Source organism: Stigmatopora argus, chromosome 21 (genome assembly GCF_051989625.1).
Source record: "Stigmatopora argus isolate UIUO_Sarg chromosome 21, RoL_Sarg_1.0, whole genome shotgun sequence".
Lineage (NCBI taxonomy): Eukaryota > Metazoa > Chordata > Actinopteri > Syngnathiformes > Syngnathidae > Stigmatopora > Stigmatopora argus.
The window spans coordinates 4,336,149-4,350,852 of NC_135407.1; the positions used below are offsets into that span (position 1 = coordinate 4,336,149).

Consider the following 14,704-nt stretch of genomic DNA (forward strand, 5'->3'; position numbering starts at 1 on the left):
TGGCAAATTAACATTTGCTTTAGTCACTGAAATATGATATGAATATTTAAATGAATTGCAGGCCATCAAATGGCATGCCATTCTATAAAAAAGGAAGTATTTTGGGCCATAGTTAATGTGTATTTCTGTTTTTATTCATCTTAATTTTGATCATTTAGTTTGTATTATTTTATAAATGGATTTAGAGTGATAAATTATTTGAACAATATTTGAAAAGTACAGTCACCATTAATAATTTTCTAAATATAATTGCACATCTTTACGTTTTTTTAGTGCCCCAAAAATAGCCACTTGCCCTAGACAGGCTTGAAAGTCTTAGATGCCAAAGGGTTAAAATACATTTTTTTGATTTACCAAAGTAGTCAATTGCTATATTGGGTTAGAAGTGTCAACATTTAAAAAGCTGTCTAATGTAGTAACCACTATCCTGGAAAGGGTTAAAATTAGCTAAATGTATCACACATTTTAAAAACACTGAATACTTGGTGTTGCATTTGTAAATCTGTTTGTTTACAAATGACTGTGTTTATAAAGTTTTAAAAAACAATAACCGAAAAGCAATTTTCTTGCAAAGTTTCCAATACAAACTTAAACAACATATAAGAATCATTTACATTGGACGAAGGGGAAATTAAAAAAAAAAAAAAAAAAAACGGAAACGCATGATGTTAATGATGACGACACTTCTGGAATTTTCTGGAATCAACCATTGTTATCAAGCAAGGGTAACTGACCAACACAAGTTATGAATAAACTATTTCGTCGGGTTATTTAATGACTATTTATACGATCTGAATATCGATCTATCTATATATGCAGTATATGAGTTTCATGTTGATGAATATTAAAGAATTTACTGTGTCCTAATATTATACCAGAGTGACAGCTTTATCCGAGTTAATGACAACCACCTAAATAACGCAAATGGTACAGTCCAATCAAGTGGCGTGGAATTCAATTCTTAAATCGGCCGAAATGTTTGCATCTGTTTGCTCGGCTTGGGTCCGAATGATCACCCTGGATTTGTTTGTAATGCAATTATTCGATATCGGGATTATTTTTGGTAGCTAAAATGCACACCAGAAGATCCTTGTTGGATTTATATTTTATTCTTCTAAATGGATTATACGAGATACAAGACATCAAATAGGTAAGGCATGCTTTGTGAAATGTTTGGGGCGAGGCCTTCCGCCCTGTATTAGCTTGAAGCTATTTCAATGTATTTGATGCATGTGTAAATGACATATTTTGGTGATCAAACACGATCACAAGTGTGATGGGGTTGAATTATTATTTTAAAATAATTCACTTGCCCTGATGTTTAAATGTGGATGCTTTGGAATATATTTGGATCGCTTGGTTCTGTCTCGTCAGCAAACATTTCACCGTTTAAAATGACATTCAACCCCCTCCCTCCATTGATTTAATATGACACACACATTCACTCACACACACACACACTCACACACATCTCGCTTTTCCCAAATGACACTAGCAGGCCATCCAAACAGATGAAGGTCCCAATTGTCTTGCTTGTATGCACATTAATCTCACATTTATCATGATTATGCCCCCTTTTGCGCTCTGGCCCGCTGTGAATTAGGATTGAGGCCCATTTTAAAGTGATATTTCGTGTTTGGTTCGGGACAGCTGTACCGCACCGCCCCTGTCCAAATGTTTTGTAAACCATAGTAAAAGCTGGGGGCACATATTGGGCAATTCTATTTAATAGCTGCAAATGTGGATGGCTTTTTATGCGTCAAATTTTGTGTGTGTGTGTGGTCTTACATTTTGTCGATCCGCAGCACCTTTTTGAAAGTAATATTGATGTCCTGATTGTATATGTGTGTATTTAAGGTAAGTCCGCCTTGATAGTTGACATCAATCTGCTTAAACGCCGTGTTATTCCAAACATATGCATTTTAATCAGTGCGGTCACACTTACAAGAAGTGCAGCTAATAAGGCCATCAATCAAGATGGAAGTAGGGGGGAGATGGAAGGGGGTCTTTTGCCACGCATGGCTGCACGAGTGTCTGATTAGGAAGAAAATGGAGGACGTATTAGAAATTGTTGGAAAGTGGTGGTGTTTGAGAGATAATTCATGACTAAAAATGGTGCAATGGTTGTGCTGCTTGTTTTGAATTGGTGCATTCTGGTCTGTGGTTGTGATATTGTATTATTTACCCAATCCTGCTAAATGTGTATGAAAAGATTATATTTTGTGTGTGTGTATATTTAGTGTGTATTAGGTGTGTATTATTAGTGTTCATTGGAAGATAAAATTAAAATGCTGCCATAATACATATTTGAATTGAAATGTATGGTCACGTTTGGAAAGGATAAATCTAAACAGTTTTCATGATATTGAACTGTCGTCAAAGGTAAGTTAACAATTGCATTTTGTCAAATTTTATTCAACTGCTGTGTACTCGATTTTTATTTCACCCTCGTAATATATGTATATGCATTTTTAGATGTGGAAGAATAAAATGAGGCTGCCCCACATTTGCGCCGTCACATGACGTGTGGCCGCATTCCCAACCAATTAAAAAAAAATAACACTACGTATAATAACTGTCGCTCTCATCACGAGCCAAAAAATGCAACACTATAAAAAAAAATAAAAAGACTTTTGAGCATTTATTCCAAACTTGCCATTGAGTCCCCCCCCCCCCCCCAAAAAAAAAATCAAGTCAAACGAAAATACATAAATACACTGATAGTAACAATTATAATATTGATGTGTTGGCTCTTCAATTCAGGTAAGAATACAAAATACTTGAACTTTTTTTTTCTTCACGAATTTGATTGTCCACTCCATCTTTTGTTGTAATCCGCTCCCCAGGCGCCTTGTTACCTTTCGGCAGCAAGCATCCCCTTTTCTGCTCTTATCATTAATTCTGCATTCAAAATTCACCGGCGCCCGCAAATACATCACGCTGTAATGTCGTGCCCACGTTGGGAAGATTTCCCTCTAATGAGACGGCTGCAGCCCCCTTAACAAATCCCCCTTGTTAGAAATAGCATCCTACAGTGACTTTATATGTCATCGGCGGGTGGGAGGAAGACCGGAAATAGCAATTGAGATCTTAGTAGATTTTTTTTGTGGCTCCTCATTGTTATAGTTTGTGGTTTTGCTGTGGTGCGACTGCTGGAATCAGGTTTGAAATGTAGTCCAGGTTCTATCTGGTGAGCGGAAGTTCTTCACGTTGGTCCACCGTCACGGATTTGCTCAACACGGAAGGTGTAAACGTCACCAAAGCCTCAGTCCGGCTCGTCGGGGAGCAGACAAAGTCCCCCGGCGACAGGCCTCCTCCGGGAGGAGCCGAGCGGCAGGCCAGGCACGCGCAGGGGCTCCCCCCGGGCCCCGTCCCGTGGGCCGAGCCGTGTCGGTACAGGGACGGCGGTCTGAAGGAGCATAGGAGTTCGGCTCTCTGGTAAGGGTGAGGCAGCATCCGGAAGCCGTCCAGGGCCCGCAGCGGGGCGGGCGCCGGAGCTGAGCCGGCTCCCAGGGGCGTGTAGTAGGGCAGTGGCAGGTGGGACGGAAAGGGGTAGGGCAGGCCCCCGGTGGCGGCGGCCGCTGCCGCCTGGCTCATCATGTAGCTGTAGAAAGCGGGGTCGGCTGGGTGGGGCCACGTCATCGCTAGGCGTTGACGCTTGTCCTTCATCCGCCGGTTCTGGAACCACACCTGAGCGGGATGGAGACGCCACGGTTGAAATATTAACCAGACCAGAGACCAGGCTGGAGCATAAGCTCCGCCTTGCATATTGGTGAGATGTGGCAGGCCTGTTTCTGATCAATTTTTGATCCGGATGAAGCCTTCTCCGTCCTACCTTGATGGTGGTTTCCGGCAGATTCAAGGCGGCCGCCAGCTCGCAGCGTCTCGGCCTGGACACGTAGTTCTCCCGGTAAAATTCCTTCTCCAGCCGTGCGATCTGCTCCCGGGTGAAGGCCGTTCGGTACCGACGAATCTGCTCGGCCGAGTAGGACAGGGAGTTGGCACCCGGGACGGGCTTGCCTTGGTCAGAACCCAAGTCGCTGGGTGCGTCCGGTGAATCCCCATTTCGATCTATAGGGATGAAAATGCACATTGTGGTCAATCATTCCCTCTTTTTCGAAGCTAATATGCCAAATTGGCATCAGTGTATTGACAATTGCATGACTCCTTATCCAAATCAATGATTTTTTCCTCCCTCTAATCAGTGGATTCTTGTCACTAAAATATTATGACGGCCATTTTTGAAATTCCCTATCTCACATGTATACACATGTGGAGTCCCCCTTTATCTCAATGCTCCAAACTTCCTCACCCACCTTTATTCGAGGGGTAGTCCATGCTTTCCGGAGTGCAGCTGACATCAATCTCCTCGTAGAAGTCCGACTCTGTGTCCGAACTGCTCCCGTCTTGGTGGCGAGAGCCACGGGGGCGCTCGCCCAAAGTCCTGCGGGCGAGCTCCATCTCCATCACCGCCTCCGTCCTGGCGAAGGCGCTCACGCCGACGCCGCAGCGTCCATGCTCGGGCTTCCCTAGCGTGCGTCTCCCCGGGCTCCGGTCCGCCGAGGACTTGGCCGGCGGCGTCTCCTCTCGGCTCTCCATCCCGACAAACAAACAAACAAACAACAAGAAAAAGAAAAGGAAAAATAACGGCAGGGCAGAGCGCAGTCCCTCCGCTGCTGGTCGTATCACGCGGGCGAGGGGGGTGCGATCGCTCGCTCGCTCGCTGGGACCAATTGCGGTCGCTGGCGTTTTGTGGGCCGGCCGGGCTAGGAAGTGGAGGAGGGAGGCTTGTGTCGGGATGCAATCCGCTCTGACCCTGACACTAGAGTGCGGAGGAAGGAGCTAGGCTTGGGATCACTATTCCCTCGCCTGCCCCCCTCCTCCTCTCAGTCGTCATAGGCCAGTATAGGATGCCCCGTTGACGTCACGTATTGATTGTGTATTTAAACTGGAGGCACAAAGAATTACGCTCGAATTACTGGGTTGGCTATTATAAGAAATTGACCCACTGTTGTTGTTTAAGCCAGGAAACGGGTTGTGAAATACACCAAAGTCCAGTCCTGGTAGTTAATGCAAATGAATAAACATAGAAAAGTTTGCCCGGTCGCTACTTGAAATATAAAAAGCGAATGATATTTATCAGTATTTGTTTTAGGTACATGATTGGTTATTTAATAGGGGCTCGATTTGAGCCAACAATTCAAATGGAACATATGACTCTCCAAATAAACCCAAAAATGTCAGGAGCATTCTAGCCATATAACACAATAAGTAGTTAATTTGAATGCAGAATGTAGTTGTAAAAACATCCCAGATTTTTTAAAATAAATCTCCAAACCAGTAATAAGTCCCCCCCCCCCCACAGACACGCACAAATAACACCCCCCTTCAAAAATAAAACATCCCTCATGTCATTTGCTGCTCCCACTCCCTTAAGTGGAGTCAAATAAAGTCCTCATAGGTCAAGTCTTAGGGTCAGTTTAGATAAGAGACCCTTTGACATCGGAGCCTTGAAGAGCCCGCAGACCAGGAAGGAAAATATCTTGCAGCTCCTTCAAGCTTTACATCAAGTTCATCACTGTGTCAACACATCCAATCGCTCCTTTTATTTGTGCACTTCTACTAGAGAAGATTCAGCCTGATATCTTCAGTAATGCCCTCCAATGACTCATTACATCAAATATGGCAAAGAACGGTCTAAAACGTCTTCAAATGAACAAATTAAAGTTTAAAAAATGGACCAATTGCCACTGCATTTGCGTCCAACTGGGGGTTATTTGAAGTACTGTACTCTCGAGATGGAGACAGTCACGTGATGTTGAATAGTGAAACTTTTTGACAGCAAAGTCGTGCTCAACATTTCAATTCAGCCTGCGGAAACAGTCCCTTCCTCCCGTTTAGTGCCGCGGGGCATGCTGGGACGGACACGCCGAGGACAGGCGCCGTAGCCTCTGCTGTCCTTGTGCGCCCTCACCTGTCTGTCCAAGGAAAAGCCCCGGCTAAGGGCCCCCTTCCCCCCAGACTGACTGTCTGTCTGTGTGCCTGCTGAGAAGTCGAGGCAAATTCCTTTGCTTTTCTCCCCCAACTCTAAAAGGGGGGCTTTGGGGGGCATTCTCCTGTGGTTGACTTCTCATCACATTTGAGTGACAGTCTCGTTGGAATATTGACCTTCGTTGTCCAATCAGGCACGACGTCAATGGCAAAAATAGGATTGCTACACCTGCACGGTGTTTTGACACCGATTGCCCCCCAGGAGAAATACTCAGCAAAATTACCTTAATAAGTACAGTAGGACCAAGTGTTCATTATAAATTAGGTTAGATGAAAATGCAGTTTTTGGCCATGTTTGTTGATTTGATGCTTGTTTTTTAAATTCTAGTTTGTTAGAAAAGTATGTGTTTGGTGTACAGTATATTGGAATCAAATTTCGTTTCTTACAAGTGCATTGGTTTTATTTTAAACAATAACATGACATGCTTTTTAAAAATAATATTGCAGTTGTTGGGAAATCAGATTATATTCCAATATATTGCGTTTTAGCTCAAGAGAATGTGGTAATTTAATTCTTCTGGAAGTGAATAGCAAAGTATTTTCAAAGCAAAATAACTCCTTTAAAAGTACTGCTGTTGGAAAATTCGCACTTTTTATAGGAAAATTAAAATACGTTCATATTAATCAAAGCAAAACGGATTGCAAAGATTATTAATATAGTACAAATGTTGAATTATATTGAATTTAAGTTGAATCAAGCTAAATAAATACCCCTAATGTATACATTGTTACTCTCCAATTGTTGGTGCACATTTTTTTAATACATTTTTATTCCCAGCCTTTCTAATCAATGCAATATATCATGTATAATTTTGTAAATAAATCATTGCTTGGGTTTGATTAGCACCAATGTAATTAATTTTCCACCTCCTGACTTGAATTTAGTTTATCTCTTTCCAATATTTGCTCCCCTATTGTGTAGTCCGCCTGATATTGAAACCCTGCAATTAGTTGCTTTACGAATGAAACTTACCTATTATGCTCCAGCTATATTTTTATTTATTATTATCAAATGGCTAAACACTCTATACACTCTCGTCGTCATTTGATTATTATATAAGCCAGTCAGCATCCATGTTGATGTCAAGAATTTCGTATATGGAAAATGTTATTTTACGCACCTTGTTGTTATGCGACGGTCCTATCTCATGATTTAAAAAAAAATAAATCACGTCGATAACAAGAGTCTTTTGCGCAACCGTCCTACTTCGCCAGGGTGTGTTTTAGATATTGGACGATGATAGGACATTTTACGGACGACGAAATACACACACACACAGACACACACACACACACGCATGGAAAAGTAAACAAGCAGACCAATTTCCTGGATGCTTGGATATGATTATTCTTAATATTTTTGGAATGCGAATTGATATCGAGGCCTCATTCTGGCTCAGGTCCACAAAGGTGACTTGTTGTTTGTTGGTGGTAGCTTCCAGTTAGAGGAGGGGGTGTCAAGGCACCCCCTCACTTTTATGAGGCAGCCCAACTTGAACTTGACCATGGCGTCTGGGAAGTCCACGCCTTTGGTCCTGTTTTGTTTTTTTCTTCCAGCCATTTCTTGCGTTTGTTTTGAAGCTAAAATGAAGGGATGATCGCCTCTCCCTGTTTTTCCCCCCCCTCTCCCCCTTTCTTGCCTCAGTTTGGCCTTGAAAGAATATGACGCATACGTGCATTTAATTGCATGACTGACCTTGAAACCCGCGTGCGTTAGTCCCATCCCTGTCATACTGCTTACTGTAAAACGACAAGTTTGGGGAAGGGGGGCATAAAGTAGGACAACAGTTGTGGCAGCGAGGTAAAGCATCAACGAGATTTTGGGCATTTTGAGAAATATGATATTTGTAAGTTGTCACTTGCAAATGGATATTTTAGAAGCGTCCATCTTTGGACTGATCTCGGTTTAAAAATAGGAATATGAGGGCTGATATGATAATGGTTTTGCCTGATTTCGTTTCGACACGTGGCTTCTTACTCCAAGACAAAAAATAAATGAAAAAGTAAAGGGCGTTTGTGGGGTCCATAAGTAATACTTTTTGTATTTTTATTAAAATAGTCTCATGGTATTTGAAGGGGGGGGGTGTATAATTCAATTTTTTAAAGCTCAGAAGATGCATAATTTTTATTTAAGCTTACATGCTCATTTAAGGTCTTGTTTCTGTGCTCGATATTTTTTCTTGTATTGGGATAAATACCTCAAAACGGGAGATAAATACACCCGTTTAAAATGCTGCTCTTATTTGCGTCTCTCGTCTGGAAACTGATTGCGCGTGAGGCCCAAAATGGAGTCCTCTCAACTTTATTTTTCATCAATTGAGCATGATCAATACAATTGTATTACAGTCACGTGTAGTGCTTTTGTCACGTTTACATCTCCCTTTTCGTCCTATATGATATTTCTTCCCTTCGAATTGAAATTTATGGCGAGGAAGTAAAACAAGGGCGAGTCTATTTGCCTTAGTTTTCGTTTGCTCATACTTTTTCATTTTTTCACTCTCTATCCTAGTCTGACTTCACGTTTTATCACGGGATGACATTTGGACGTATTTTACAAATGTGACTCTTGCTTTTGCGCCTCATTTAGATGTCAATCTCAATCTATGTTGTGTTATAACGGCAATTGAAAATATACCTTTTATTGTAGTCACGCTTCGCTAGGGCGTTTTGCTTTTATTTCTACTGTATTTGTCGCTTGGAGTGGTCACGGGCGTTGCAACACTTGCGGCATTTCAAGTCAGTGTCATTATGAATGTCCAAATTGTGCGTGCAACAAGTTTGGCCTGATATAGTTTGAACTCGACCTTATTGTAGAATTTGCTTCACTATCCTGGTAAGACCCGTTTGAACTGCAAAAGTCCTTGCAATATGCAGCCAAATGACACGTGTGGGTGAATTCTAAGGGCCCTATTTCATCATTTTCCGATTGGGAAAATGACTTTAATCACTTTAAACGCCTAAAAGCAATTTTCAACATTATACAACTTTTTTTCCCTATGTGAAGTAATATAATTTCTTTAGTTTTATTGACTGTTGGATCATCTAATATGAAATAATTTGAGATATTCGTGAACTATATACTGTTTACACGTGTGTAAAAAATTCCCATGTTTCTTATGCTTAGAAATGTACTGCTCATCCATTCTAAAAATGAACTCAAATGTAAAATTAATATGCAGTTGTTGTTTTGAATAGTAAAACGTTAACTTCAAAACAAGGATCTTGCATCATACTACCAAGTCCTAAATTCTTATTGGTCGTATGATCATGATACTTTTTCATATTTTCTGCTTTTCCACTAAAATCAACTGTGGAAATAAATATATGAACTTATTTGCCAAATAATAAAACAACTTTTAGCATGAAAAATGAAAATAAGTCCAGCAAGGTAGACTAAATGGAGCAAAAATTTCATTTTCTGAAGCAGATAGACACATGTTGAGACCCCATCCCCCCAAAAATAAATAAATAAATAAAAACAACTTTGAGCATGAAAAAAATAAGTCCAGCAATTAGACTAAATGGAGCAAAGATTGCATTTTCTGAACCAGATAGACACAACATAAAAAGACCCCCTACCCTCACTCCACCCCCCAAAAAATAAAATAATAATTAAAAAAACTTTGAGCATGAAAAATAAAAATAGGTACAGCAAGGTAGACTAAATGGAGCACAAAAAATAATTATCTGAACCAGCTACTCAACATGTTGAGACCCCCTCCCCTCACACACACACACCCACACAAACAAAAAAACACCCCCAAAGATGTCTAAATCCTGCCCGAGTCATTTCTCGTGTTTGGATGCACTTGGCCCCTAAAAGACCCTCGCCACGGCGTGGAAAAGTGCAGTTGGAAACGAGCTGCGCGCTGGAGAAAACCAAATGACAGTAAAAGTTAATGTCCTCCAATCGCCTTGACTGGGACAGGAATTCTCACCCTTCCGTTCTTTTCAAGGCGCTCAGACGCTCCCTTCAAAGCCTCAATGGCCCCCAGGCTTCTTGACGGCGAGACGGCAACTTTCAACTTGACCTTGGCCTCCAGCGGCGCCCCCCACACCCCCCTTAATTAGCCCCAGTCACAACAATAGCCCTCCAAACCTAATCCTGCACTGCGTTGGGGGTCGCAAAGCTTTTTTTCTCCCCAAAAAATCGGGAAAATATCATCTTAAATAGGAGCCAATCGATTTAATTTGTTTTTTTTATTTTACTTTTTTTAATTATAACTAGTTTGCTGTACCCCAGGGGGTACACGTGGGGGAAAGGAATGGAATATTTGAATCACAGATTTAGCTTATGCATCGTTTTTTTTTTTTCAAATGGAATTCTCAGTCAGTCTCAGTATTCGGAAGCACGCCTACCCATGAAAATAGTCGTCGACACGTTGCGAGTGCTTCTGAAAAAAATGCCTGGCATCTGTGTGGACGTGTTTGCTCGAAATTCAAACCTGGTTTGAAGCACTTTGACTTCATTTACAGTAAAAGTATGTGACATGCATCAAGTGTCTCATCGTGCGTTATGTCAGTATTCTTGTGACTTTTACGCTCACTAATTCACGGTGGCTTTAATATCATTATGATTTGGAATAGTCTTGATATGTAGTCTGTTTATTCCGCAGTGTAGTGTGCACTTGAGTGTGTGTGTGTGTGTGTGTGGGGGGGGGGGGGGGGGGGGGGTCGGGTCTCATGTAACAAGCGCGTATGCATGAATAAGAGCGTAATGTAGCTGTGTCATCTCAATTTCCCATTTTGGGTGTCCACGATTGAGGGGCACGTTGTTTTTTAAACTGATTTGTCGGCCAGGAGTCGTCAATGTTGTTCATCGAGGGGGGCACTGGGAGAAACTTGGGGGAGATTTACACGAATCTATAGGTGCGCGTTCCTGATTATGGCCAAGGATGGTCCGGTCAACTTGGACATAGTCTTGCATGGAATGATCTCAAGTGGGATTGTTTAGCCTCCCTCCCGGAGCCGCACAGTGGGTCACGTGTGCAGCGACCGACCAATGGCGGTACTCGCTCTTCGCTACGGTGCGCGTCACCGGCAAGGCAGGATGGCTCTTTTTTCACTCGCTGGGCTTTTTTCACGAGAGCCACAAGCTTCCATGTCGGACGGCGTGCTATGACAACGTCACTGCTGCTCCGTCCTCCTCGCTGCTGGCTCGACCCGTCGGGGATGTTCCTCTACGACGGCGGCGGCGGCGGCGGAGGGGGTTCCGATGAAGTGAGCAAGAACATGGAGGGTGGTTTTGCGGGCGGCAACTTCGCGGCGCGCCAGTGCCGGAACCTGATGGCGCACCACCCGGCCTCGCTGGCGCCCAGCGCCGCGGCGTACCCGTCGTCGGCCGCCTCTGCCGAGGTCCCCCCCGGCAGCGTGCAGGGCGAGCCGGCTAGGCAGTGCAGCCCTTGCTCGGCCTCGCAGAATTCCTCCAGCGCCTCCCTGCCTTACGGCTACTTCGGAGGCGGCGGAGGCGGCTACTACCCGTGCAGGATGGCGCCGCACCACGGCGGGATCAAGCCGTGTGGGGCGCAGCCCCCCTCCGCCTACATGCAGGACGCGTCGGCGGTCCCCGGGCCAGGCCCCGTCCCCGGCCACGGCCACGGCCCCTGCCCTGGCCCCGGCGAAGACTTCGCCTCCCGGGCCAAGGAATTCGCCTTCTACCCCACCTACCCGTCGGGGCCCTACCAGCCCATGCCCGGCTACCTGGACGTCCCTGTGGTGCCCGCTCTCGGAGCGCCTTCGGAGGCCAGGCACGAGCCGGCCGCCTTGCTTCCCATGGAGAGCTATCCGCCCTGGAGCCTGGCCCCGAACGGCTGGAACGGCCAGCTCTACTGCGGCAAAGAGCAGCCCCAATCCGGGCACGTGCAGTGGAAATCTTCGCTGCCAGGTGAGCGCCACGAGGGGCGAAAAATGAAGAAATACAAAATGTGCCCCCCCCCCTCACAAAATATCGCCCCCGACTTGGCACTTGGCTTTTAACAAATTAACCAATAGGGGTTCATTTGAGTCAAATTACTGGGTCAAAAGGGGCAACTACCACTTGGGTTACGTTGACCTAAATAGTTCCATCGTCGATTTTTTTGGGCTTCAAACTGTCCCTAGGCGTATTTATATCCATTTTGCACCCAAATATCAAGTAGTATTGTTATGATTATTATTTTACAATTGTGTCCTTTTAAAACTAACCCATTTACAAGAAAAACTGCAGTTACTTGAGTTAGCGGGACACAAATATTATAATTTAGGGATTCAAATTGATACAAAATAACCCTTGTACTTTTGCCTTTGCTTTTTTAAATGTATATGTAAACAGAATATTATTTATTTGTCAAAAGTCGAAACTACCCCTAATACAATTGCCACTTAGTTGTATACATACATTTTGGGGGGGCATTTAAGCACATTTCAGGGATCAAATACTGCAACAATTTAGTCATTTTACCCTATAAAAATAACACAACTGCTTTTGCATAAAAATAAAAACGTTACACGTCAAACGAGTCTGGTTAGCCCACTTCAAAAGTAACTCGACTATTTTGATCAAATTAATCTCTCGTTCCATGTTTTTATTCCCAACTATCTCATTTTATAGCAACTATCATACGTAAAAAAAAAATGCAATATTTACGTTTTGCTTCAATAATTTAAAAAAAGAACAAATCTTGCAATGGAAAATTCCTCTTGATTCCATTCCCCTCACTATGAATCCAAAGTGAAATTTCCCGTCTGTTTTACATTGGAATGATTCAAAAACGGTGTGCGTGTCCAAGATCCACTTGTTGACGCGCTCTGTGCCCCCTCCCTCCCCGCTTGCAGAGGCGGTGTCCTTGCACTCAGGAGGCGACCCGAGCTCGTACAGGCGTGGGAGGAAGAAGCGCGTCCCGTACACCAAAGTGCAACTGAAGGAACTGGAACGGGAATACGCCGCTAATAAATTTATCACCAAGGACAAACGCAGGAGGATTTCCGCCCAGACCAACCTGTCCGAACGGCAGGTGACGATTTGGTTTCAAAACAGACGCGTCAAGGAGAAGAAGGTGGTCAACAAAGTGAAGCCTGTCAGCTAGTTCCTCAAACACACGCATGCACACACACACACACACATTCTCTCTCTCACACACACTCTCACACACACACTCTCTCTCACACTCTCTCTCACACTCTCTCTCACACACACTCTCTCTCACACTCTCACACACACACACTCTCACACACACACACTCTCACACACACTCTCACACACACTCTCTCACACACTCTCTCACACACTCTCTCACACACTCTCACACACACTCTCACACACTCACACACACTCACACACACTCACACACTCACACACTCACACACACTCTCACACACACACACACACACACTCTCTCTCACACTCTCTCACACACATACAAATACACACACACACTCTCTCTCACACACTCTTACACATACACACACTCAGAGATTGGGTTGGAACTGCAGTCATTTGTTGGTTGATTTCCTGGAGCTTTTTTTCTGGGGGCAAAAACAGCCATTTTGTTCCCCAAGAAGGAGAAATAGCAAACATTGAACTTCCATCTTTTTTTTTGGTGCTTCCACCTTTTTATCTGCAGATTTTAACGAGAGTGATAAAAATACAAAGATCTGCAGGAAACGACGCCATTTCGGATTTGGACCTTGGGAATGTTAAATATTAATCTCCCAGTTTTTTTTCATTTTACTCACTTGTTTAGCTTGTAGTGATTGTTGTTCTTAACCATCTCCATCGTGCAATTCTGCAATGCTCAGATAATCTTCTGGGATATATTACGTGTTGATGTTGTGCATATAGCTTTTGATAACGCGTGACTTGTATATGAAGTCAACTCGAGCATGATGTCAACGTGTGCGTGTCCGTGCTAATAAAGTATGGAAAGTTTGGTCGAAATGTATCTAAAATGGTCGAAACCAGACTCTTTAAATATGTCGACGTAAGGATTTCTTTGGGATTTTGAGTTTGTGGTCAACTTGAACGTGAACGTGTCATGTGGAATTGCTTGCATCATATTGGAATGCTTTTATGAGGATTGAAAATCTTTAAAACGTGTGAAAATGTGTGACGTAAATTTAGATTGTGGGGAGGATTTGAGCAGATATGTAGTGAAACACTGCCACCTAGCGACTATCTTGTGACTAACACAATCGTTTCAATCAACGGTCCTAATCTTGCATCACTTTATCGCATTATGTCGCTTTTCATCATGCTCTGTATTATCTACTATGATATAAAAATGTAGCAAAATATAAGAATGTGCAGTGAAATTTAGAAACGATCATCTAATTCGCATGCTTTTCATATTTACGGTACCAAATAATTGAATGAAAGTACCCCATGTTTTTATTTTTCTCCATTGTACTCAAACTAGTTGCTTGTCACGACACTTAATATCGGTCATCAAAATTGATATTTCTGTATATTTTCAGGCAATATTAAACTGTACATTTTTTGCATAATTTAAAAATACACTCCTTATATCTTGAACATTGTCCTGTTTTGTTTACATTCTTAAAAAGACAACATCATGGTGCATTCTTAAAAGTTTTCAAAATATCTTGACGACAAAACTGCATTGTTTTGACACATTAAAACCAACTTGCATATTTTATTTTAACATTAATACATATT

General features: G+C 43.0%; 2 protein-coding genes across 3 annotated transcripts; one reads left to right on the plus strand and one right to left on the minus strand.

The window, feature by feature from the left end:
• Window positions 1–973: 973 nt before the first annotated feature.
• Window positions 974–13,159, plus strand: hoxa13a (homeobox A13a). 2 transcript variants are annotated; one of them, XR_013297916.1, is made up of 2 exons: window positions 974–1,150; window positions 12,865–13,008. XR_013297916.1 is itself a non-coding variant. In XM_077590991.1 (2 exons), exons 1-2 carry the CDS (start codon window positions 11,170–11,172, stop codon window positions 13,113–13,115), a joined length of 1,017 nt encoding a protein of 338 aa, XP_077447117.1. In that variant the 5' UTR covers window positions 10,946–11,169; the 3' UTR covers window positions 13,116–13,159. The 2 variants fall into 2 exon arrangements, 1 of the variants encoding a protein (XP_077447117.1); XM_077590991.1 differs by lacking the exon at window positions 974–1,150 and adding an exon at window positions 10,946–11,935 and having other exon boundaries at window positions 12,865–13,159.
• evx1 (even-skipped homeobox 1) lies at window positions 2,704–4,841 on the minus strand. The gene is made up of 3 exons (XM_077590710.1): window positions 4,317–4,841; window positions 3,836–4,071; window positions 2,704–3,690 (listed from the first exon to the last, which is right to left on the minus strand). The coding sequence occupies exons 1-3, from the start codon at window positions 4,597–4,599 to the stop codon at window positions 3,184–3,186; spliced, it is 1,026 nt and encodes a 341-aa protein (XP_077446836.1). The 5' UTR covers window positions 4,600–4,841; the 3' UTR covers window positions 2,704–3,183.
• Window positions 13,160–14,704: the final 1,545 nt, after the last annotated feature.

Coding starts and splice junctions, on each gene's coding strand:
- evx1 (XM_077590710.1), bottom strand. CDS start 4,599: ATGGAGAGCCGAGAGGAGACGCCGCCGGCCAAGTCCTCGGCGGACCGG. Junction 4,072..4,316: donor GGACTACCCCTCGAATAAAG/GTGGGTGAGGAA, acceptor TCATCCCTATAG/ATCGAAATGGGGATTCACCG. Junction 3,691..3,835: donor TGCCGGAAACCACCATCAAG/GTAGGACGGAGA, acceptor CATCCCGCTCAG/GTGTGGTTCCAGAACCGGCG.
- hoxa13a (XM_077590991.1), top strand. CDS start 11,170: ATGACAACGTCACTGCTGCTCCGTCCTCCTCGCTGCTGGCTCGACCCG. Junction 11,936..12,864: donor GTGGAAATCTTCGCTGCCAG/GTGAGCGCCACG, acceptor CCCCGCTTGCAG/AGGCGGTGTCCTTGCACTCA.